The sequence below is a fragment of the Peromyscus maniculatus genome, chromosome 22 (assembly GCF_049852395.1).
Source record: "Peromyscus maniculatus bairdii isolate BWxNUB_F1_BW_parent chromosome 22, HU_Pman_BW_mat_3.1, whole genome shotgun sequence".
In the NCBI taxonomy this organism is placed as follows: Eukaryota; Metazoa; Chordata; class Mammalia; order Rodentia; family Cricetidae; genus Peromyscus; species Peromyscus maniculatus.
This window is the reverse complement of record NC_134873.1, coordinates 2,308,601-2,326,959: the sequence shown is the minus strand read 5'-3', so window position 1 is coordinate 2,326,959 and position 18,359 is coordinate 2,308,601. Positions and strand designations below refer to the sequence as shown.

At 39.6% G+C, this 18,359-nt stretch overlaps 1 protein-coding gene across 4 annotated transcripts; it reads right to left on the bottom strand.

The window, feature by feature from the left end:
- Positions 1 to 4,535: 4,535 nt before the first annotated feature.
- Positions 4,536 to 18,359, bottom strand: LOC102907927 (uncharacterized). 4 transcript variants are annotated; one of them, XM_015996856.3, is made up of 4 exons: positions 18,261 to 18,359; positions 8,628 to 8,754; positions 8,429 to 8,489; positions 4,536 to 7,894 (listed from the first exon to the last, which is right to left on the bottom strand). In XM_015996856.3, exons 1-4 carry the CDS (start codon positions 18,261 to 18,263, stop codon positions 6,355 to 6,357), a joined length of 1,731 nt encoding a protein of 576 aa, XP_015852342.3. In that variant the 5' UTR covers positions 18,264 to 18,359; the 3' UTR covers positions 4,536 to 6,354. The 4 variants fall into 4 exon arrangements, with proteins under 4 accessions (XP_015852342.3, XP_076415122.1, XP_042123010.2 ...); XM_076559007.1 differs by having other exon boundaries at positions 4,536 to 7,873; XM_042267076.2 differs by lacking the exon at positions 18,261 to 18,359 and adding an exon at positions 14,424 to 16,634.

The following is an 18,359-nucleotide window of genomic DNA, read 5'->3' as shown; positions in this document are numbered from 1 at the left end:
TTTGATGTTGGTAATGATGGAGGTAGTGTGTGTGTGTGTGTGTGTGTGTGTGTGTGTGTCCCTTCTTTTCATTTTGATGTTGTGAAATGATTTATTTTCTGTGTTTTCTTGGGTGTCATTAATCTCTTTGTATTGGAGTTTTCCTTCTAGTATCTTCTATAGGAATGGATTTGTCGATAGATATTGTTAAATTTCATTTTGTCATAGAGTATCTTGTTTTCTCCATCTAGTTGATGGAAAGTTTTGCTGGGTACAACAGTCTAGGCTGGCATCTGTAGTCTCTTAGATCTAATAAGACATCTATCCAGGCCCATCTGGCTCTTAGAGCCCCAGTTGAGAAGTCAGGTGTAATTTTAATAAGTCAGCCCTTATATGTTACTTGACTCCTTTCTCTTTCAGCTTTTAATATTCTTTGTTCTGTACATTTAGTGTTTTGATTATTATGTGCCAGACAGACTTTCTTTTCTGGTGCAATTTACTTGGTGTTTTGTAAGCTTCTTGTACATTTATAGGCATCTCTTCCTTTAGTTTAGAGAAATTTTCTTCTATGATTTTATTGAAAATGATTTCTGGGCCTTTGACTTGGAATTCTTCTTCTATTCCTATTTTTAGGTTTGGTCCTTTCAGTGTTCCAGATTCCTGGATGTTTTATGTTAGGAACATTTTAGATTTAACATTTTCTTTGACTGATGTATCAATTTCTTCTATTGTATCTTTTATACCTCATATCTCTTCTATTTCTTGTATTCTGTTGGTGATGTTTGTGTCTGTAGTTACTGTTTGTTTTCCCAGATTTTCCATCTCCAGGATTCCCTCAGTTGGTTTTCTTTATTGCTTCTAATTTCATTTTCAGGACTTGAACAGTTTTATTCATTACCTTCACCTGTTTGTATTTTCCTGGATTTTTTTAAGGGATTTATTCATTTCCTCTTTAAAGACTTCTATCATCTTCATAAGATTGAATTTAAGGTCATATTCTTTTGCTTCAGCTGTGTTGGAATCCAGAACTTGCTGTTGCAGGATAGTTGGACTCTGGTGGTGCCATATTGATGTGGCTGTTTTTGATTAGTTATCTAGATTTGGGGTTATTATAGGTTAAGGTGCTGATTTCTGATTTTATCTTTGTTAGATGGATATTTTTGGATGTTTTTTCATTGGTTTCTGTTTCCTCTCTGGTCTTCTGGCCTGAGTGGTCTTGGGTTCTGGTGGCAGATCCAGTGGGGTGTCTCCACTGAAGTTTTTGCATCTTGCATGGCCTCTGGGGTCTTGTGTGCCAATGTTGCCTCTGTGGTTCCAAGTACTTGTGTGGCCTCTAGGGTTCCTAGTAAGGCACAGCCTCTGGTAAGGCAAAACCCTTCTGCCAAAATTGTAGGCTGAGATATGGAGCCCAGGGGAGTGTGTGCATTTGGGGGCTGTTGGGTGTGCTCAAGTGGGTCTTAACTGGCAGTAGGTGATGTCTTATCTGGGGTTCCTAGTACTAGCATGGCCTCCAGGAAAGCAGGTCTTCTGCCCAAGTTTTGGCCCAGAATATGGAGCCCAGGAGAGCAGGGGTCTGTTGGATGGGCTTTAAGTGAGTGTAAGTGGATAGTGGGAGGTGTTTTACTTGGAGTCTATAGAACAGGTCTGGCCTGTGGTAAAGCAGAAGTCTTCCAGAGTTGTGGGCTGAAATGTGGAGCCCAGGGGGGAGGGGTGCAGTTTCTTAAAATTAGTATATATTGTTCTAGTGTAAGTTGCATAAAAGTTGGCACTCACTTAATAGCAAAAGTTTGTTTGTAGAAGTGTTCTCTGAGGATTGAGGTCCGGCCCACAGAAATGTAGAACACGTATAAATGAACACATGCTATTATGATATCCAGGGTTCAAGAGCAAAGTGAGTGAAAGCCATTTAACATAATTCATTAGTATTTTTATCTCTGTGATTAACTCCACCTGTATGACTGACAGTGTAAAGGAACATAAATAGGACATTCCTGAACACTTTATCCCACTACTCTAAGTGGGATGGGACACTGTACATGAAGTATATTAGCAGTAGTGTGGAGGTGTAGATGTTCCTGTTCTGGAGAAATAAAAATTGGGCAGATTAATGCATCGGTTCATTTCCCTCTGCAATAAAAACAGGCAGGCTGGAATATGCCCAAATATAAATAATAAATAAAGGATGTCTATGGGTTTTGCCAGATATTTTAGTTCCTGTAGTAATGGAAGCTTAACAGAAACTGCAGTTAAAATTAAAGTAGTTCCTATTGCTGGAAATATTTCAACAACATAAGCAGAATCTGAAACAATATTTAAAGGTTTGTAAATTAACTGTAACACATGAATCAAAACAGCCAGTTCTACCTGTTGAGCTCAAGAAAAAGAAGTATTGATAGATTGATGAATATCTGGACTATAAATCCTTCCTGATCCATTAGATGAGCCATCAATAAAATAAATATCTGCCTGTGGAAGAGGAGAGGTTTGGACAACTTTTGTAATCACAAATTCGGGTCATATGAAAAAAACCCTCTCTTGCCAGCTGGATAAAGATTCCCTTTCTTTCCATATTAGTCTGCAAATGATTTTAAAGTTCATATGTTGCAAGTAGCAGGAAAACATAATGGGATCCAGCTTCTATAACAAAAGCTACTATTTGAAAAGGTCAAAGACTTTTCTGAAGCCATGGCTTAAGAAATCTTGGTGATATTTTAGCACTCATGCACACACACACACACACACACACACACACACACACACACACACACACACATATATATATATATGCTGGTTCCTACAGTGATTTTCTTGTATGCTATGTGTGCTTCCAAGAACTCCTAACAGTGTATTTATCTAAAATACCTATCAAGCATCCTAGGCCAAATGATCTCCTGAACTAAGGAAACAATACCTGTCTTCTTGGTCAGGCAGATAGCTTTATTTATTGTGCAATTTAAGCTGAGACCCCCCTTTCTTATACAGCCTTACTAACATTACAGATGCCTAACGTTTTTACCTAACCACTTCTAGGAATGTAGTTTGAACACATAAAGCCCCCTTTTTTGATATATTAACTGATTTTAGCTCTCAGTTGACCTCTTCCCTTACCACTCCCTTTTTGGGTTGCAAAAGAAAGCCTGATGATCACTGCCTAAGGAAAATTCTTTATGAACTTGTAAGAATTCAAGCCTGGTGACCTCGATTTGGCTAGAGCACTGTTATTACATGGGTACATCACTGCAAACCTCAGAGACTTAGGGAGGATTTTTGAGGATTTTGACTGGAGAGGATTTAGACTGGAGAACTAGAATGAGATGGAAGATGAGGAAGAGCTAGATGGGGAAGAACGAGATGAGAAAGATGAAGGTGGGGCAGAACTAAGATGAGAGAAATAAGATAGAACTTAGTGGGGACAGCAGATAAATGTAGAGAGAAATCAGGTAAGAAAGGAGCTAGGTATGAGAGCAGAACTAAGCTGTGTAGATAGGATTTTATCCTACAGGAATAAAGTAGACAAAGAGCACGGTGTACATAGGTTCTTTTCCCCAAAATAATTCTCACCATTCATAGCTTCTCTTCTGAGCTCCTGGGAAGAATATTAAGGCTGGTCCTTAATAATATTCGAGATTCATACAATTCTCTAACATTTAAACATCTCAATTTTGCTGAAGCTACACTGGAAATACCAATTACACCTCATGAGGCCAGTAAGGAATTGGTAAATAAAATCAACTTTTTAATAGGCTCTAAGTCTTCACCAAAATGCAGAGAATTGAAGATTAGATTGATGAGTAAATTACTCACCCCATGCTTCAGGGTCATTTTCAGAAAATGGAGTATCCAGTGAAGTAACTGAGGGAGCTGTCCTCAGCACACACATAGGTGATATTTTTACTTTTGATTTTGCCTGAACAAGGAAAATCACCTTTGTGCTTCTTTTACTAATTAAAAGTTTGATCATAAAGTTTATAGTCATTGAAAGAATTCATAATGAGTCTTTCATGATTAATATCCTCCTTGTCTTCCTTAGTTTGATAACAGTCCATGTTAATGACCAAAGGACACAAAATTGAACAGGGATCTTTTCCTTGTTTATACGCCTTTTCACTATCATTTTGGGCTCTGTCCATACTTCATCTAAAATTCTAAACTAATAATAGTGATTTTAATGTTAATAGTATGCTCCATTCTTTAAAAAAAAATGATGCACTAGGTCAACATAAGGAACCTACCCCCACCCCTGTCCCGCCCCTCATTTCTGCCCCATTATTCTCACTCATCTCTCCTTCACTAAGGGTCCTCTCTTTAACTTGTAGCCAACTTCCAGTTTCTGTTCAAGTGCCACTTTTCACCACTCTAAAGATGGTGGGACTTGGGAAAATGGAGCCAATAAATGAGGAGGACTATGGCATGATAGCCAACTTTATTCAGTGTCCCATACAATTTATACTCTGCAGGTTAAGAAAGGTCATGAGTAAAGTTCTCATGAGTTCAAGCTGTATACAATAATAAAAAACAAGTGACGTATGACAAAAACACGCTTTTCCATAGTCATATAAAGGTTAGTTGAAACATTTAATTGAATAAGAACAGCAAGCAATAATGAGTAATCTGAAGTCAACTCACACCTATCTGCTACACCTGGGAAGAGCACAAAAACATTCCAATTTCATGTTTTGAAGAAAGCAAGGTCACAAGACTTGTCTTGACTTCTGGGAGTGTTAACATAATCATGTAGAATTCTCCTCAATGACTCTTTTCAGGACCATGTTCTGACAATATATCTAAATTTATTTTAATTTTAGGAAAAAACATAACATATACATGAAGAAAGCTTTTAAAAATATGGAGTCATGCACACTTGCACACACACAAATACATATATATCTGCACCATTTGATACCTGGTGCCCAAGTAAGTCAGAAGAGTGCATCAGATCTCCAGGACAAAGCTTTAAAAGTAGTTCTGAGCCATCTGATGTGGATGCTAGGAACCAAATTTGGGTACCCAACAGCAGCTTTATTATTGAGTCAAATCCCCAACTCACCAATATGTCATTATAATGTAGAAGATGAAGATACAACACTAATGTTTCTGTCTTCTATCACTTAAAGGTGATGAAATTCCCTACTATTTGGTCATTGAAGAATTGAATGATCTATCCCTCTGTGAAAGGACTCAGAACATTGCTTCTTAATGTAATTGTAAACACAGAATGAAGACAACAAAAGATTTACTTGAGTCCAGACTATATTAAGTAAAGTTTTATAATTTGATATAGTCTTTTTTTATAGTTTATTTTACATGCATTGGTGTTTTGTTTGTATGTAAGACTGTGTGAAAGTGTTGGGTAACATGGAACAGGACTTACAGACAGTTGTGAATTTCCATGTGGGTGCTGGGAATTGAAACTGTCCTCTGGAAGAATAGCCAGTGTGCTTAATTGCTGAGCCATCTGTCCATAACCCCTTTTTATTAATTTTTGGAGACAGGATGTCTTAGTTAGAACTTTGGTAATGAAACACCATGACCAAAAAGCAAGATGGGCAGAACAGGGTTTATTTGGTTTACATTTAAGCATTACTGTTCATCACTGAAGGAAGTCAGGACAAGAACTCAAGCAGGGCAGGAACTTGGAGGCAGGAGCTGATGCAGAGGCCATGGAGGGATGCTTCTTAGTGGCTTGCTTCCCATGCCTTGCTCAACCTGCTTTCTTATAGATCCCAGGGCCTTTACCAATCAATCATTATTTTTAAAAAAATGCCTTATACCTGGATCTTATGGAAGCATTTTCTTGAGTTTTCCTTCTTTCAGACAACTCTAGTGTGAAATTGACATAAAACTAGCCAGTACAACTGACCATTTGTCAACTTGACACACAAACATCACTATTAAGCCACAACCCTTCCTTTCTTATTCATTCCCAAGATCTCACATTAAAAACATAAATAACTTTAATAAAAGTCCTATAATCTTTACAAATTCAAACACATTAAAAATTTTTCCTTAAAAACATTCAATCTCACAATAAATCCAAAATCTCTTTTACAAGTTCAAAGTCTTTCAACTATGGCTTTTGTAAAAATTTTGTCAAAATTAAGTTAAATACCTTCTCTCTTCAAAAGGGATGAATTAGGTCAGTCACATCTGAAAGAAGGAAAAAAAAAAAACTCTAACAGTATAAATAACTCCACTACTAATGACTGTAATCCACTCCCAATCTTCAGGGCTTCTCTGGCTCCACCCTTGGCAGTTCCCACAACTTTTCTTCTAGGCTCTTACTGGTTCCACTTTACCACTGCTGACGGTCTTGGTGGACACCCCATGGTACTGGCATCTCCAAAATGATTTTGTCTCTGCCTGATGTACAAGGTTTTACCTCTTATGTTCATGGGATTTTTCTCTAGTATGTATTCTTTCATGCCTGTGAAGATGACTGTTATATGCAAAAGCTTTACCACATTGACTACATTCATAGGAATTCTCCCCAGTGTGACTTCTTTCATGCCTGTGAAGATGACTTTTCTCAGCAAAGGCTTTACCACATTGATTACATTCATAGGGTTTCTCTCCAGTATGAATTTTTTCATGACTGAGAAGATGACACTTCTGTGCAAAGGCTTTACCACATAGATTACATAAATATGGTTTCTCTCCAGTATGACTTCGTACATGCTTTTGAAGAGTACTGCTATCTGCAAAGGCTTTATCACATTGATTACAAACATAGGGTTTCTCTCCAGTATGACTTCTTTCATGCTTGTGAAGATTAATCTTTTGTGCAAAGGCTTTACCACATTGATTACATTCATAGGGCTTCTCTCCAGTATGACTTCTTTCATGCCTTTGAATACTACTAGGATATGCAAAGGCTTTACCACATTGATTACATTCATAGGGTTTCTCTCCAGTATGATTTCTTACATGTTGTTTAAGATTACTGGAATTTGCAAAGGCTTTACCACATTGATTACATTCATAGGGTTTCTCTCCAGTATGATTTCTTTCATGCTTGTGAAGACTGCTGTTATCTGCAAAGGCTTTACCACACTGATAACAAACATAGGGTTTCTCTCCAGTATGACTTCTTTCATGCCTGAGAAGATTACTCTTCTGTGCAAAGGCTTTACCACATTGATTACACTGATACAGTTTCCTGCCCGTATGAATTCTTTCATCCCTGTAAAAATCACCAGTACTTGCAATGGCTTTGCCAAATTGATTACATTCACAGGGTTTCTCTCCAGTATGAGTTGTTTCATGTGTTTGAAGGTAATTGTGACATTGAAAGGCCTTTCCACACTGATGACATCCATTCTGAAGATAACTATGATATGCAAAGGCTTTATCACCTTGATTATATTCATAGTGTTTTATTTTCAAAGGAATTCTTTCATTTAAATGTAAAGAGGAATCAGATCTAAATGTTTTATCCCATTGTTTACATTCATAGGGTTCCTCTTCATTACCAGATCTTCTACATGTTTGAATATACCTGTGACGGTTCAAGTCTTTAGTACATGGCTCACATTTACAGCATCCTTTCCCTATGTGAGTTATTTCTCCTCTTTGAAGAGAACTAGAAAAATTCAGAGCTTTACGACACTGATCACATTCAAAACATTTTCCTGAAGTGTGAGTCACATTACATGTGCAATCTGAACCAGGACAGGTTGAAGAATTTCCATATTCCTTGTCCTCATAAGGTTTTCCCCCAGTGTAAGTATGCTGATATATTTCCAATGAATTAATTGGAAATCCAATTAATTGTACACTTAAATCACGATCACCATGTCTTCTCATAGTGGGAAATACTACATATCTTCCAATTTTTCTGGGAGAGAGAGAGGTACATTGCTTCTTTCCATATCCATTATGCTCACATGGTTTATATCTAGAATGACAGGTGATATACCTATTAAAGCAACAATTACAAACAAAAGTTTTTCACATTGCATTCACAGTTTAACTTTTCATTCCTCTAGAGATTTGGTATCGAGATTAAGGTCTCTCCACCACAACACATTTCTTGATTGTTACAAACTGCCCTTCTCACTAAACTATGATAAATCACTAGAAGTATATGAGTAACAATAGCTTTACTATGCACTATTTGCTTATAAAAGGTCTTAGACACACCCAAATCCCCTAATGAATATGAATGCCTTTTCAATACTTGAATGGAATGAAACTGTATGGATGGATAATTCTACAACAGGGCTATGATTAATATGGTGACATTTGTTAAGGCATTGTTTCCTTGTCTTGTTTCTTAGAAGACTGCATTGCAAACAGATCATGCTACCTGAAACAGAAGTACATAATGTTGCAGGAATTTAATAATCATCACAAAGCTGTAATTATTTACACTGTTGTTTTTCATTAAATATTAGGGCATATTAAAATTTCTTCAAAGGCATAAATGTATCTCCTTGCAGGTGAAAATTACCTTCCATGTCTTCTAGAACTTTGACAATGTTCTTCAATATTCTGGTCTTCCCATTTGTAGCCTAAAATATAGTACCAAAAATGTATGATATATTATTGAAAATTATGCAAAATTTGAGTTGAAATCACAGTGGAACACCAATCTCCAAGAAAGGCTTGTCCCCTTAAGCTAAAATGTGACAGAAAGCTCACATTCTTACCTACAGAGATGAGGTTTTCATAGGTTTCCAGCATCACATCTTTGTAGAGACTCTTCTGGGAAGAATCCAGCAAAGCCCACTCTTCCTGAGTGAAGTTCACATGCACATCCTCATAGGTCACTGCATCCTAAAATATCCCATATACATATGTAATAGAAATGTTGAGATTGAATACATTTCAAATGTACACTTCATTGTGAATATATTTACATAATTCTTTGTGCTCAACAGAATTTCAAATGCAATCACCAAATCATTTTAGAAGGAAACAGAAAAGGAGGACCATGACTATCATTTCTGGACCCTCTGAACAATATGTGACATTCCAAGAAAAATGCTAACTTACATATAGAGAGAAACATGCAAACAGAGCAATAGTATTGAGTAAACATCAACTAAATTGAATCAAAATTACTGACATCATAAAAGGATGGACAAGATGGGTATGATGGTGCACACTTTTAATGACAAAACTCAGGAGGCAGAGACAAGTAAATCTTCATGATTTCCAGGCCAGCCTGGTCTGGATAAAGATTTCCAGGAGACCCTGTCTCAAACAAACAAAGACAAAAAAGAGAACACTCAGGGCTCACACTAAATTCCACCAATGAGTTAAAAATCCACTTCATAAATGTACTTGTCTTTCAGAAAAATGGAGTGTCTCACCTAAACTCTAAGGGTAATATAATATTCATATTGAAGAAATGCATTTTTAATGAGTGACTGACAGATCAAAAGATTCCTCAAAAACATAGTGAGTAAAAGTTGATGCTAAAAAATTCAAACAAACAACAAACTAAACCCAATAGAGTATAAAGATGGGTCAACAGTTAAGATCACCTGCTACTTTTGAGGACCTGAATCAATCCCCAGCACTCACTTGGAGGTCCCAACAATTTGTAACTCCAGTTCAAGAGAATTCAGTGCTCTCTTCTGACTTCAGTGAACACCAGGCAAACACACAGTAAACACACACACACACACACACACACACACACACACACACACACACACACATATGCAAAAGACCCATGCACACATTTCAAAAATTGAAACATGCATAACTATATGGAGAAAGTTACACATCTGCAATGTAATGATTCAGGAGATCAGTATCGCCATGAATGTATGTCATCCTGGTGGTCAACAATGATACTTTCTGCCAGAGTTTAAAAGTAAAGAAGTGGGTAAAGCTCAGCACAAAAGCAAATTTTCACATATACAAAAACCTAATTCTATCATCAAATACATAAAAATAAAAACATCAGGGCAGAAAAATGGCTTAGCAAGAAAAAGCAATTGCATCTATTTTATCTTACATTATTTAGGGATGGAGTTTGTTATGATGGTAATGGCATGGCTGCATGAGAAGGAAGGGGACTGCTCAGCTTCAACCACAGAAAGAAGACAAGTGTGGTCATGGGTATAAACACTCAACACCTATCCCCAAATACTAACATACTCTGGAAAGGCTGCTCATCCTAAAGGTGCCATATGCACCCTTATGAAAACTACAAACCACAGGTCTCAAATACATCTTTATACTTGGGAGAGTTTTCATTCAACCTACCATGTATTGACACAGGTCGTGATAGCTTCATACTCAACCCATAATCCAAAATGCAATTAGTCTAACCACAAAGATATCCATATTCTATAACAGTCCCAACATTGTTAGAATGTAAAAAGTTTCTTCTGACACTGAAGGCAGTCTCCAGAATGTGTTATCTTGTGAAATCAAAAAACTACCCAACACACAATGGCACAGTATACACATTATATCTACCCAACAGACAATGGCACAGTGTACACATTATATCTACCCAACAGACAATGGCACAGTATACACATTATATCTACCCAACAGACAATGGCACAGTATACACATTATATCTACCCAACAGACAATGGCACAGTGTACACATTATATCTACCCAACAGACAATGGCACAGTGTACACATTATATCTACCCAACAGACAATGGCACAGTATACACATTATATCTACCCAACAGACAATGGCACAGTATACACATTATATCTACCCAACAGACAATGGCACAGTGTACACATTATATCTACCCAACAGACAATGGCACAGTGTACACATTATATCTACCCAACAGACAATGGCACAGTGTACACATTTCCTTTTCAAAGAAGTAAGGGAAGACTGAACCAATATGAGACTGAAACCCTGCAGAGCAAACACCAAATCCTGCTGCTCTCTGTTAGACACCTGGGGCTATAGTTTTAAAAGGCTTAGATGGCTCCTTCTCTTTGACATTTTTCACACCTCTCTTTCTTGCTTCTTCCACATCCTACATCCAGATATTCATGGCAATGTCTCAGAGCTTGGGTATCTCAACATCTAGTAGTCTCAAAATGCTACCTAGTCTTCATTTTCACATCTTCAAACAATTAACAATCAGTCTCCTCACTGGGGCCTTGACTCTGCCAAACAGATGGCTGCAACAGTGCTGAACTGAAAGCACAGAGAAAGAATCCAGGACTGTCATCTGAAACCACCTAGTGCTGTTTTTCTTGCCAAAACACACAGGTTTCATGAATTTCTTTCCCTACTGTTGCTCTTTTCCTCTATGGATCTGCATGAGTCATCAGTAATGACCGTGCAACAGACTAAATGTTGTAAAGACAGTCCATGACTGTTTAATTTAGCCTTACTCACTTTCACAAGTTATGGGAAGAATACATACAGACAATATGCCAAAATATTACACAAAAATATCTGTCTTAGTTACTGGCCCATTGCTGTGAAGAAACACTATGACCAAGGTGACTGTTATAATGCAAGGTTTTTAATTGGGGGCTTGATTATACAGACAGAGGATTAGTTCATTATCATCATGAATGGCAGCATCAAGGTAGGCATGCATGGTGTTGAGACTAACATCCTGATACACAGACATAAAAGCAGAAAGAAACACTTTCTTCACTTGGGCTTTTGAAACCTCAAAGCCCACCTATAGTTCCACCTTAACAAACAAGACTCACCTACTCTCACAAGGGCATACCTCCTAATTTTACAGTTAGTTCCACTAACTGAGGACCCGAACATTCAAAGATAAGAGCCTGAGGCAAATATAAACCATGAAAGAAATGTTACCTAAGTAGAAAGAACTCTAAAAGAAAAGAGTGAAATAAATTGAAGAAAAAACAGGGAGTGAGAACAATGGGGAGGGAGAGGGAAAGGGAAGGGGTGGAGGATGGGCAAGCAGGTAGAGAGAACTAAAAGGAAGAAAATATTTACCCAAATTGGGGGTGGGCCTGTACTTCTTGCCCGGTTATAGGCTTTATCAATATAACCTTCCCTACATTATCTAAGAAAAGACTAAACAACATAAGACCTCCAAACTTAGATTTAAGTCCCTATCTTTTCTCTGAGTCCATGGCATTATCCTTTCTTTCCCTCCCTACTGAGTTCCCTTGGAGAACCCGGAAACCTTGGATCAGGTCTGATGGAAGCAGAGAAGGCAGTCTCTTCATGTCTTCAGTGTGACTGCTGTACATGATGCCATCGGAAGCTGCATTTCTAACTGGGTAGAAGTGCCTCACAAGGCTACTAAGGTTTTAAATCCAATTTCACTAGTTTAGCAAATTCCAGCCTACACGGAGAGTCACAGGTCCATCTGATCACAGCCCAGACCATAATCTACTGCAATAAAATGGGTCAAGGAATATTTTGTATCTGGAGGCTGAGGAGGTGAAACACCTGGAAGACAATGCTTGGCTTCCAGTTATAATATGAATGGTAAGATATATGGATGGACTCAACTTTCTCTGATTGAGATCATAGCATTCTTTTCTCTACTCCTTTGCAGTGTGGGACCTACCTGCCTAGGCCATAGGTACCATCTCCTCCTATATTCATGCTAACCTAACTAAACTGTCTTTAAAGAAAAGGGTTTAATAATGCACATTTAAACTTTGAGAAGTGTGGACCCCACTGGGATGTGTGTCTGATGGAGGATGGGAAAGTCCAAGCAGGGAGCTGAGCCAACCTTGGTAAGAAAGCAACCTTGTGCTTTGCTGCCTTTTTGGATATTATGTCAATAGAATATTACAGGAATTGAGAATTTCAGCCAGAGAGTCAATAAAATCCAATAAAAATCTAATAATTTATGCCATCAACAACAGAAAACTGATGGCAAAATGTCATCAAAAATGAAAACAAGATCAACGTAAGATTGAATAAACAGCACACACAGTGACATCATCTGACTTCAAAACTTTGAACACTAACTACCAGATAGATTTACTGTCTGGGGAAGAATAAAGAGATCAACAGAACACCAGAGCAAAGAGACATAAGAAAACAATTAAAATACAGTCAATGCTAACTAATGAGACTAGAATACACAGTAAGTATGGCCTTACTAACACATGTGAATGGAACATGGTGGCATTTGCTATGTATTAACAACACAGATTTTAAGATCTGTACAAAATTAATTCCAGTGGGATCCTACACCTGTGTGTTAAGTGGGACGTTCAGAACTTTGAGAAGATAACAGAGAAACTAGGGCTCAGCTGGTCAGCAAGTCTGCCTTCCATGGAGACAATAAAAGCAGTAGAGCTATGCTCTCTGCATGGTGAGGTCAACAATCAGCATGTTTCCACACAAGGGCTCCTGCTCCCCATGCTCAGGAAGGAAGGCAGGACAGGAACTCAAGCAGGGTGGGAACCAGGAAGCAGGATCTAATGCAGAGGCCATGGAAGGTGCTGCCCCCTGGCCTGTTCACCATGGCTTGCTCAGCCTGCTTTCTTATAAAACCTAGGACCACCAGCCCATGGGTGGCACCATCCACAATGGGCTGGGCATTTCCCAATCAATCACTAATTAAAAAAATATCTTCCAGGCTTGCCTACATCTAGATCTTATAGAAGCATTTCCTCAACTGAGGCTCTCTCCTCTCAAATGACTCTAGCTTGTGTCAAGTTGTCATAAAACTATCCAGTACATTGATGATTCATCTTAACTGGATTAAACAGAAACCTGAATGAGTGCCCTCTGAAGTTGGAGAGAACAGAAAGGAGCTGCCAGAGCCTATGCCCTGCTGGATTGAACTCCTGGGGCAAGAGGAGTGTAAATGCATTCTGCTGTTAGTACTTCAGTTTGATTCAGAAGTCTTTACTGTAACTCTTTAGAGATTTTTACATAATATACCAAGCCGACTAGGTGACACATGCCTGTAATCCCAGCATCCAGACTAGCATGGGCTGCACAGGGAGGTGCAGGAGGTCAGGGACAGCAAAGAGGAATCCTGACTTAATCAAGATGTTTTTCTGAGGTGCTAGGATGGGATCCAAAGCTTTCACATGCTTGGTCAGGTATTCTACCCATGACCTACATTCCCAGCACCCTGTTTTCCATGCATGGTGTCTTAAGTGCTGCACACATGTAGAAGTAAGAGAACAAATTGTGAGAGTCATTTTTTCCATCATGTGGGTCCTGGGGATTGAACTCAAATCATCAGGCTCAGAAGCAAGCACTTTAACCACTTGCAGGTAGTCTATTTTCATGGGTTATGACATCTATTGCTGTTTTGCTGAGGGGACAAGGTTTCCCTATGTAGACCTGGTTGGAATAGAACTATGCAAACATTAGGTTAAATTTGCTTCCATCCTTATGTCTCTGCCTCCTGAGTCCTGGTATTACACTGTGCATGATTGCACATAGCTGTTTTTGTTTGGGGAAGAAATAGTCTCAAGTAGCTCAGGTTGGCCTCAAGTTCAGTAAATAGCTGAGGTTAGCCTTGCATGTTTTTTCCTTACCAAGCCCCATCCTCCAGGTAGCGACATTTTAATAGTAAACACTGAGGCTGGGCACAGTGACATACACTTTTAATATTAGCACTGGGGAGGCATAGATGAACCTGCTTTATATCATAAGTTTCAGGCAAGCGAGGATGAATTAGTAAGACCCTTCCTGAAAGAAAAAAGAAAAAACAAATCACCCATGTTGGGTGCCAAGTTGATGTTACAGTTATTACCTGTGTGTCCCCCAACAAGGCCACAATGCCCATGGGTCAGTAAAGGACATAGAGAAGAACCACTCCAGGGATGGTTTCATGGAACATCATCTACTTTACTTCACATGAGCAACTACTTATACAGTGGAAGTCTATTGACTATAATTGGTTAGCACATCACCTTGGGTTGAAAAGTGAGCAGTCATACAACCCACCAGATCTCTATGCAGAAGTAGCACATAAAAGAAGACGTGGAGAGTGTAGACAGGTCAGCAGGCCAGCTACTGACTACCCATGCTACTTTATAATTCAATGTTCTGACTTTGGGGAATATTCAGGAGCATGGTGGGCCATGCTTGTTATTTAGAAGTGCAGTGTACAAGATAGACTGACCACCAGGACATTCTTGCATTTTCTCCTACAGTTCCTCTCTATATCATTTTACATTCCTGAGAGCAGAGCCTCTTGATCAATGAGCAGAATATGCCAATCAGTATTATTAAAACTAAAAAGATAACATAGGTCAAGTAAAAACAGCACCAGTTACAAGGTGGTGACAGTTCCCTCAGCTCCCTTATTGGAACCTCCTTTAAATACCTATCCTCCATTTCCTAAAAATGTCCCTGAATCATAGGGTGAGGAATTTGACAATATATCCTATCATAAATTCCCTCCATTTCCTAATGAGGACTTATGATAACCTATGAAAACGCTAACTTTACATCCTAAGCAAGCTAGGGCATGGCAGGAAAAAGAAATTCACTTACCAATTCTTTCCCAGCTGCATGAGCTGTGCTTGGTATTTCCAGTGCTATTTCAGCAAAACCAAAATGTCTAATGCCTAATTATGCACTAACCAATATATTTAAAACTCTAGAAGGAGAGATGGCATTAACAGTACTCACATACTATCTTGAGAGGTAAAAAAGGAACTAGAGCTATCTGAATCCAGACTAAAAATGGCTACTCATTTCTACCTGAACTTGGAAAATAGAAGGTGGAGTCACATGCTAATGGTGATTATATAATGGCTGGACAGTTATTGACAGTTCATGGATGGGCCTGAGCTGCATGTGGTACTATTGCCACAACTTGTAAGCAATTGCTAAAAAGACCAGAAAGCAGGTTATTGGTGGCTGAAGATGGCTTTCTCTTCCCAGATGACCCTGCTGAGGTCAAGTATCTTCACATTCAAACACAACAAACATCTGGCAATTTCAAAGCATAAGCTTGTGTTTATTTACACCATCTTACTTGTGAACATGAAGACAGCCATGATGACTATGATCAAGAATTCTATAGTGACTTCTGATCTTTTTGAGAGTATCAAATAGCATTGAGTGGGTGCCATTTGACTGCTAGGTTTATGTCATTAGAAAAGTAAAGTTAAAACCATCTTCCAAGGGTACTGGCTCATCAGCTTCAGAAACCTGCAGTGCCTGCAGGGGAGGATCAGCTTTTAAGACTGTGCTGCTCTTGCAGAGGACCTGAGTCTGGTGTCCCACACACAGGTCAGTTGGCTTACATGCCTATAACTCCAATAAATCCAACCTTTTTCTGGCCTCAGAGAGAAGTAGCAACCCTATACATTTATGGAGTCATGCACAAACAAAAAATAAAATGAACAAGTAAAGCTTAACAGAAACTGAAATGAAAGCTATGGGGAAAGCCCCAGACAATGTTAAAAAGCATGCTGTGAAGGCAGTTTACTTGAGATCTAGAAGGCAATTGTTTTTCTTATTAACCTATCAGCTTATGATAGTTTATATAAATGTTATAAATATGGCCAGGTATAGTAGCTTAGGCCTTTAATCCTAGATTGTCAGAGGCAGAAAGATCTTGAATTCAAGACCAGCTAGGACTATGTAGTGAGACCTGGTCTCAATTTAACGGAGCTGACAAACAAAGTTTTGTTCTAGGTAGAGTACCCTCTTGAATGTAATTTTACTAGTGTATCATATGAATTTCTTTTTCTTTTTTTGTTTTTTTTAATTAATTTTTTTTCATTTTTACATACCAATCCCAGTTTCCCTCCCTCCCCTTCTCTTGCCCCCCCCATAACCCTACCCCCATCCACTCCACAGAGAGGGTAAGCCCCCCCCCCTCGGGGAGTCAACAAAGTCTGGCATACTAAGTTGATCCTCATAATTATTTTAATGCTTTCATACTAATTAAAGAATCAACTTTTAAATGTTTGAAAAAGTAAAAATGTTTCAAAGTCACAGTAATGTAATACTTGGATTTTTGGCTGAAGAGATGGCTCAGGTATTAAGAACATACTGCTTTTGCAGGGAACTCAAGTTTAATTCCATGAACTTTATCAGGTAGAGAGAATGTGACTCAAAATAGAGTACACAGACATACTTTTCTTTAAGGTTTTCTGAGATGGGCCCATGTCTCGAGAACCCCCACCCCCAACACCACCACCACAGAGACGATATCCAATGCAAGCACAAAGGGGTTTATTGATAGCAAAGCAAGCCCAGGCTTGGTCCGTGTCCAACACTCTGACTAGCCAGGTGGAGGAGTGGCCCTGAGTTCTCAGGGTGAGGAGTTTTTAAAGGGAAAAACTGCAAGCTGGGTGGTACAAGCCTTTGCATCTTATGACTGCGTGAGGGTATGTAATATGTGAATTTAGTGGTTGGGGGTTACAGTTTTCATTTTGGGGCAGGCCAGGACAAGTCCCAAGCTTTGTCCTTGAGCTGCCATGGGGGCTGGCTGGCCTTACACATACCGACTGTGGGAACTGACTCAGTGGCCCAGGCACTGCCCTTGAGCTGCCATGGAGGCTGGCTGGCCTCACACGTTCACATTGACCCCATGCACGTTGCTCTAAGTTGGTGAGGGGTCCCTGACAGTAAACAACTGGCTGAACCTTGAGCGGTCAGGGTCAGAGTACATGCAGAAAGGGAGCTACTGTAAGGACTGTGTCATAGCCCTCCCAGAAACTGCTTGCTCAAGTCTCAGGAAACTGAAATTGAGGCCTGAACTCTGAGAGAAGACTGAGCAGCCTGTTATGGCATCTGCTTAGTCCTTTCAGGCTCTCACTGTGCAGCAGTAGCTGGCCTAGAACTTTCTACGTACTATTTGGGAAAGAATAAAGAGATCAAGAAAAACTAAGAGAAAACTTAGAAATAAAGACGCAATTAATATAGAGTCAATTGTGACACACGAGGCCAGGAAACCCTGTAGTCTGGCCTTGCTGACACACGTGACTGGACCACCCTGGCATCCACATGCAAATGTGTTAATGACACAGACTTTACGCTCTGCACAGAATTAACTGCAGACGGATCCTACACCTGAATGTTCAGTGCCAAGTGCAGAACTTCCAGAAGACACCAGAGTGACCAGGACTCTGCGAGTTAACTGCTTTTCGCAGCAAAGATGATAGCTGCGTATGGGCGTGCACTGCATAGTGACGTGGGAAATAAGGACAAATCCTCACACAGTTCACCCAAGCCAGTTCACGTTAAGTGCAGCCGCAGCCGGAAGTTATTCTGAGGCCACAGGGACAGCAGGAGCCTCAGGGAACTCACGTGACCTCACCGGACGCCGCCTCCGCCGGTTCCCGCAGCCCCGGGACCCACTCCGGCTCCCTTGGCTCCTCCCCGCGTGGGGCCGGGGGCCCCTCGCTCACCATGGCGGATTCCGAGCTCGCCCCGCTCTCCTCACAGCTCCCGTCAGCGGGTTCAGCGCAGCACACGGAACAAGAGAGTCTCCCTGCAGCATGGCAGAC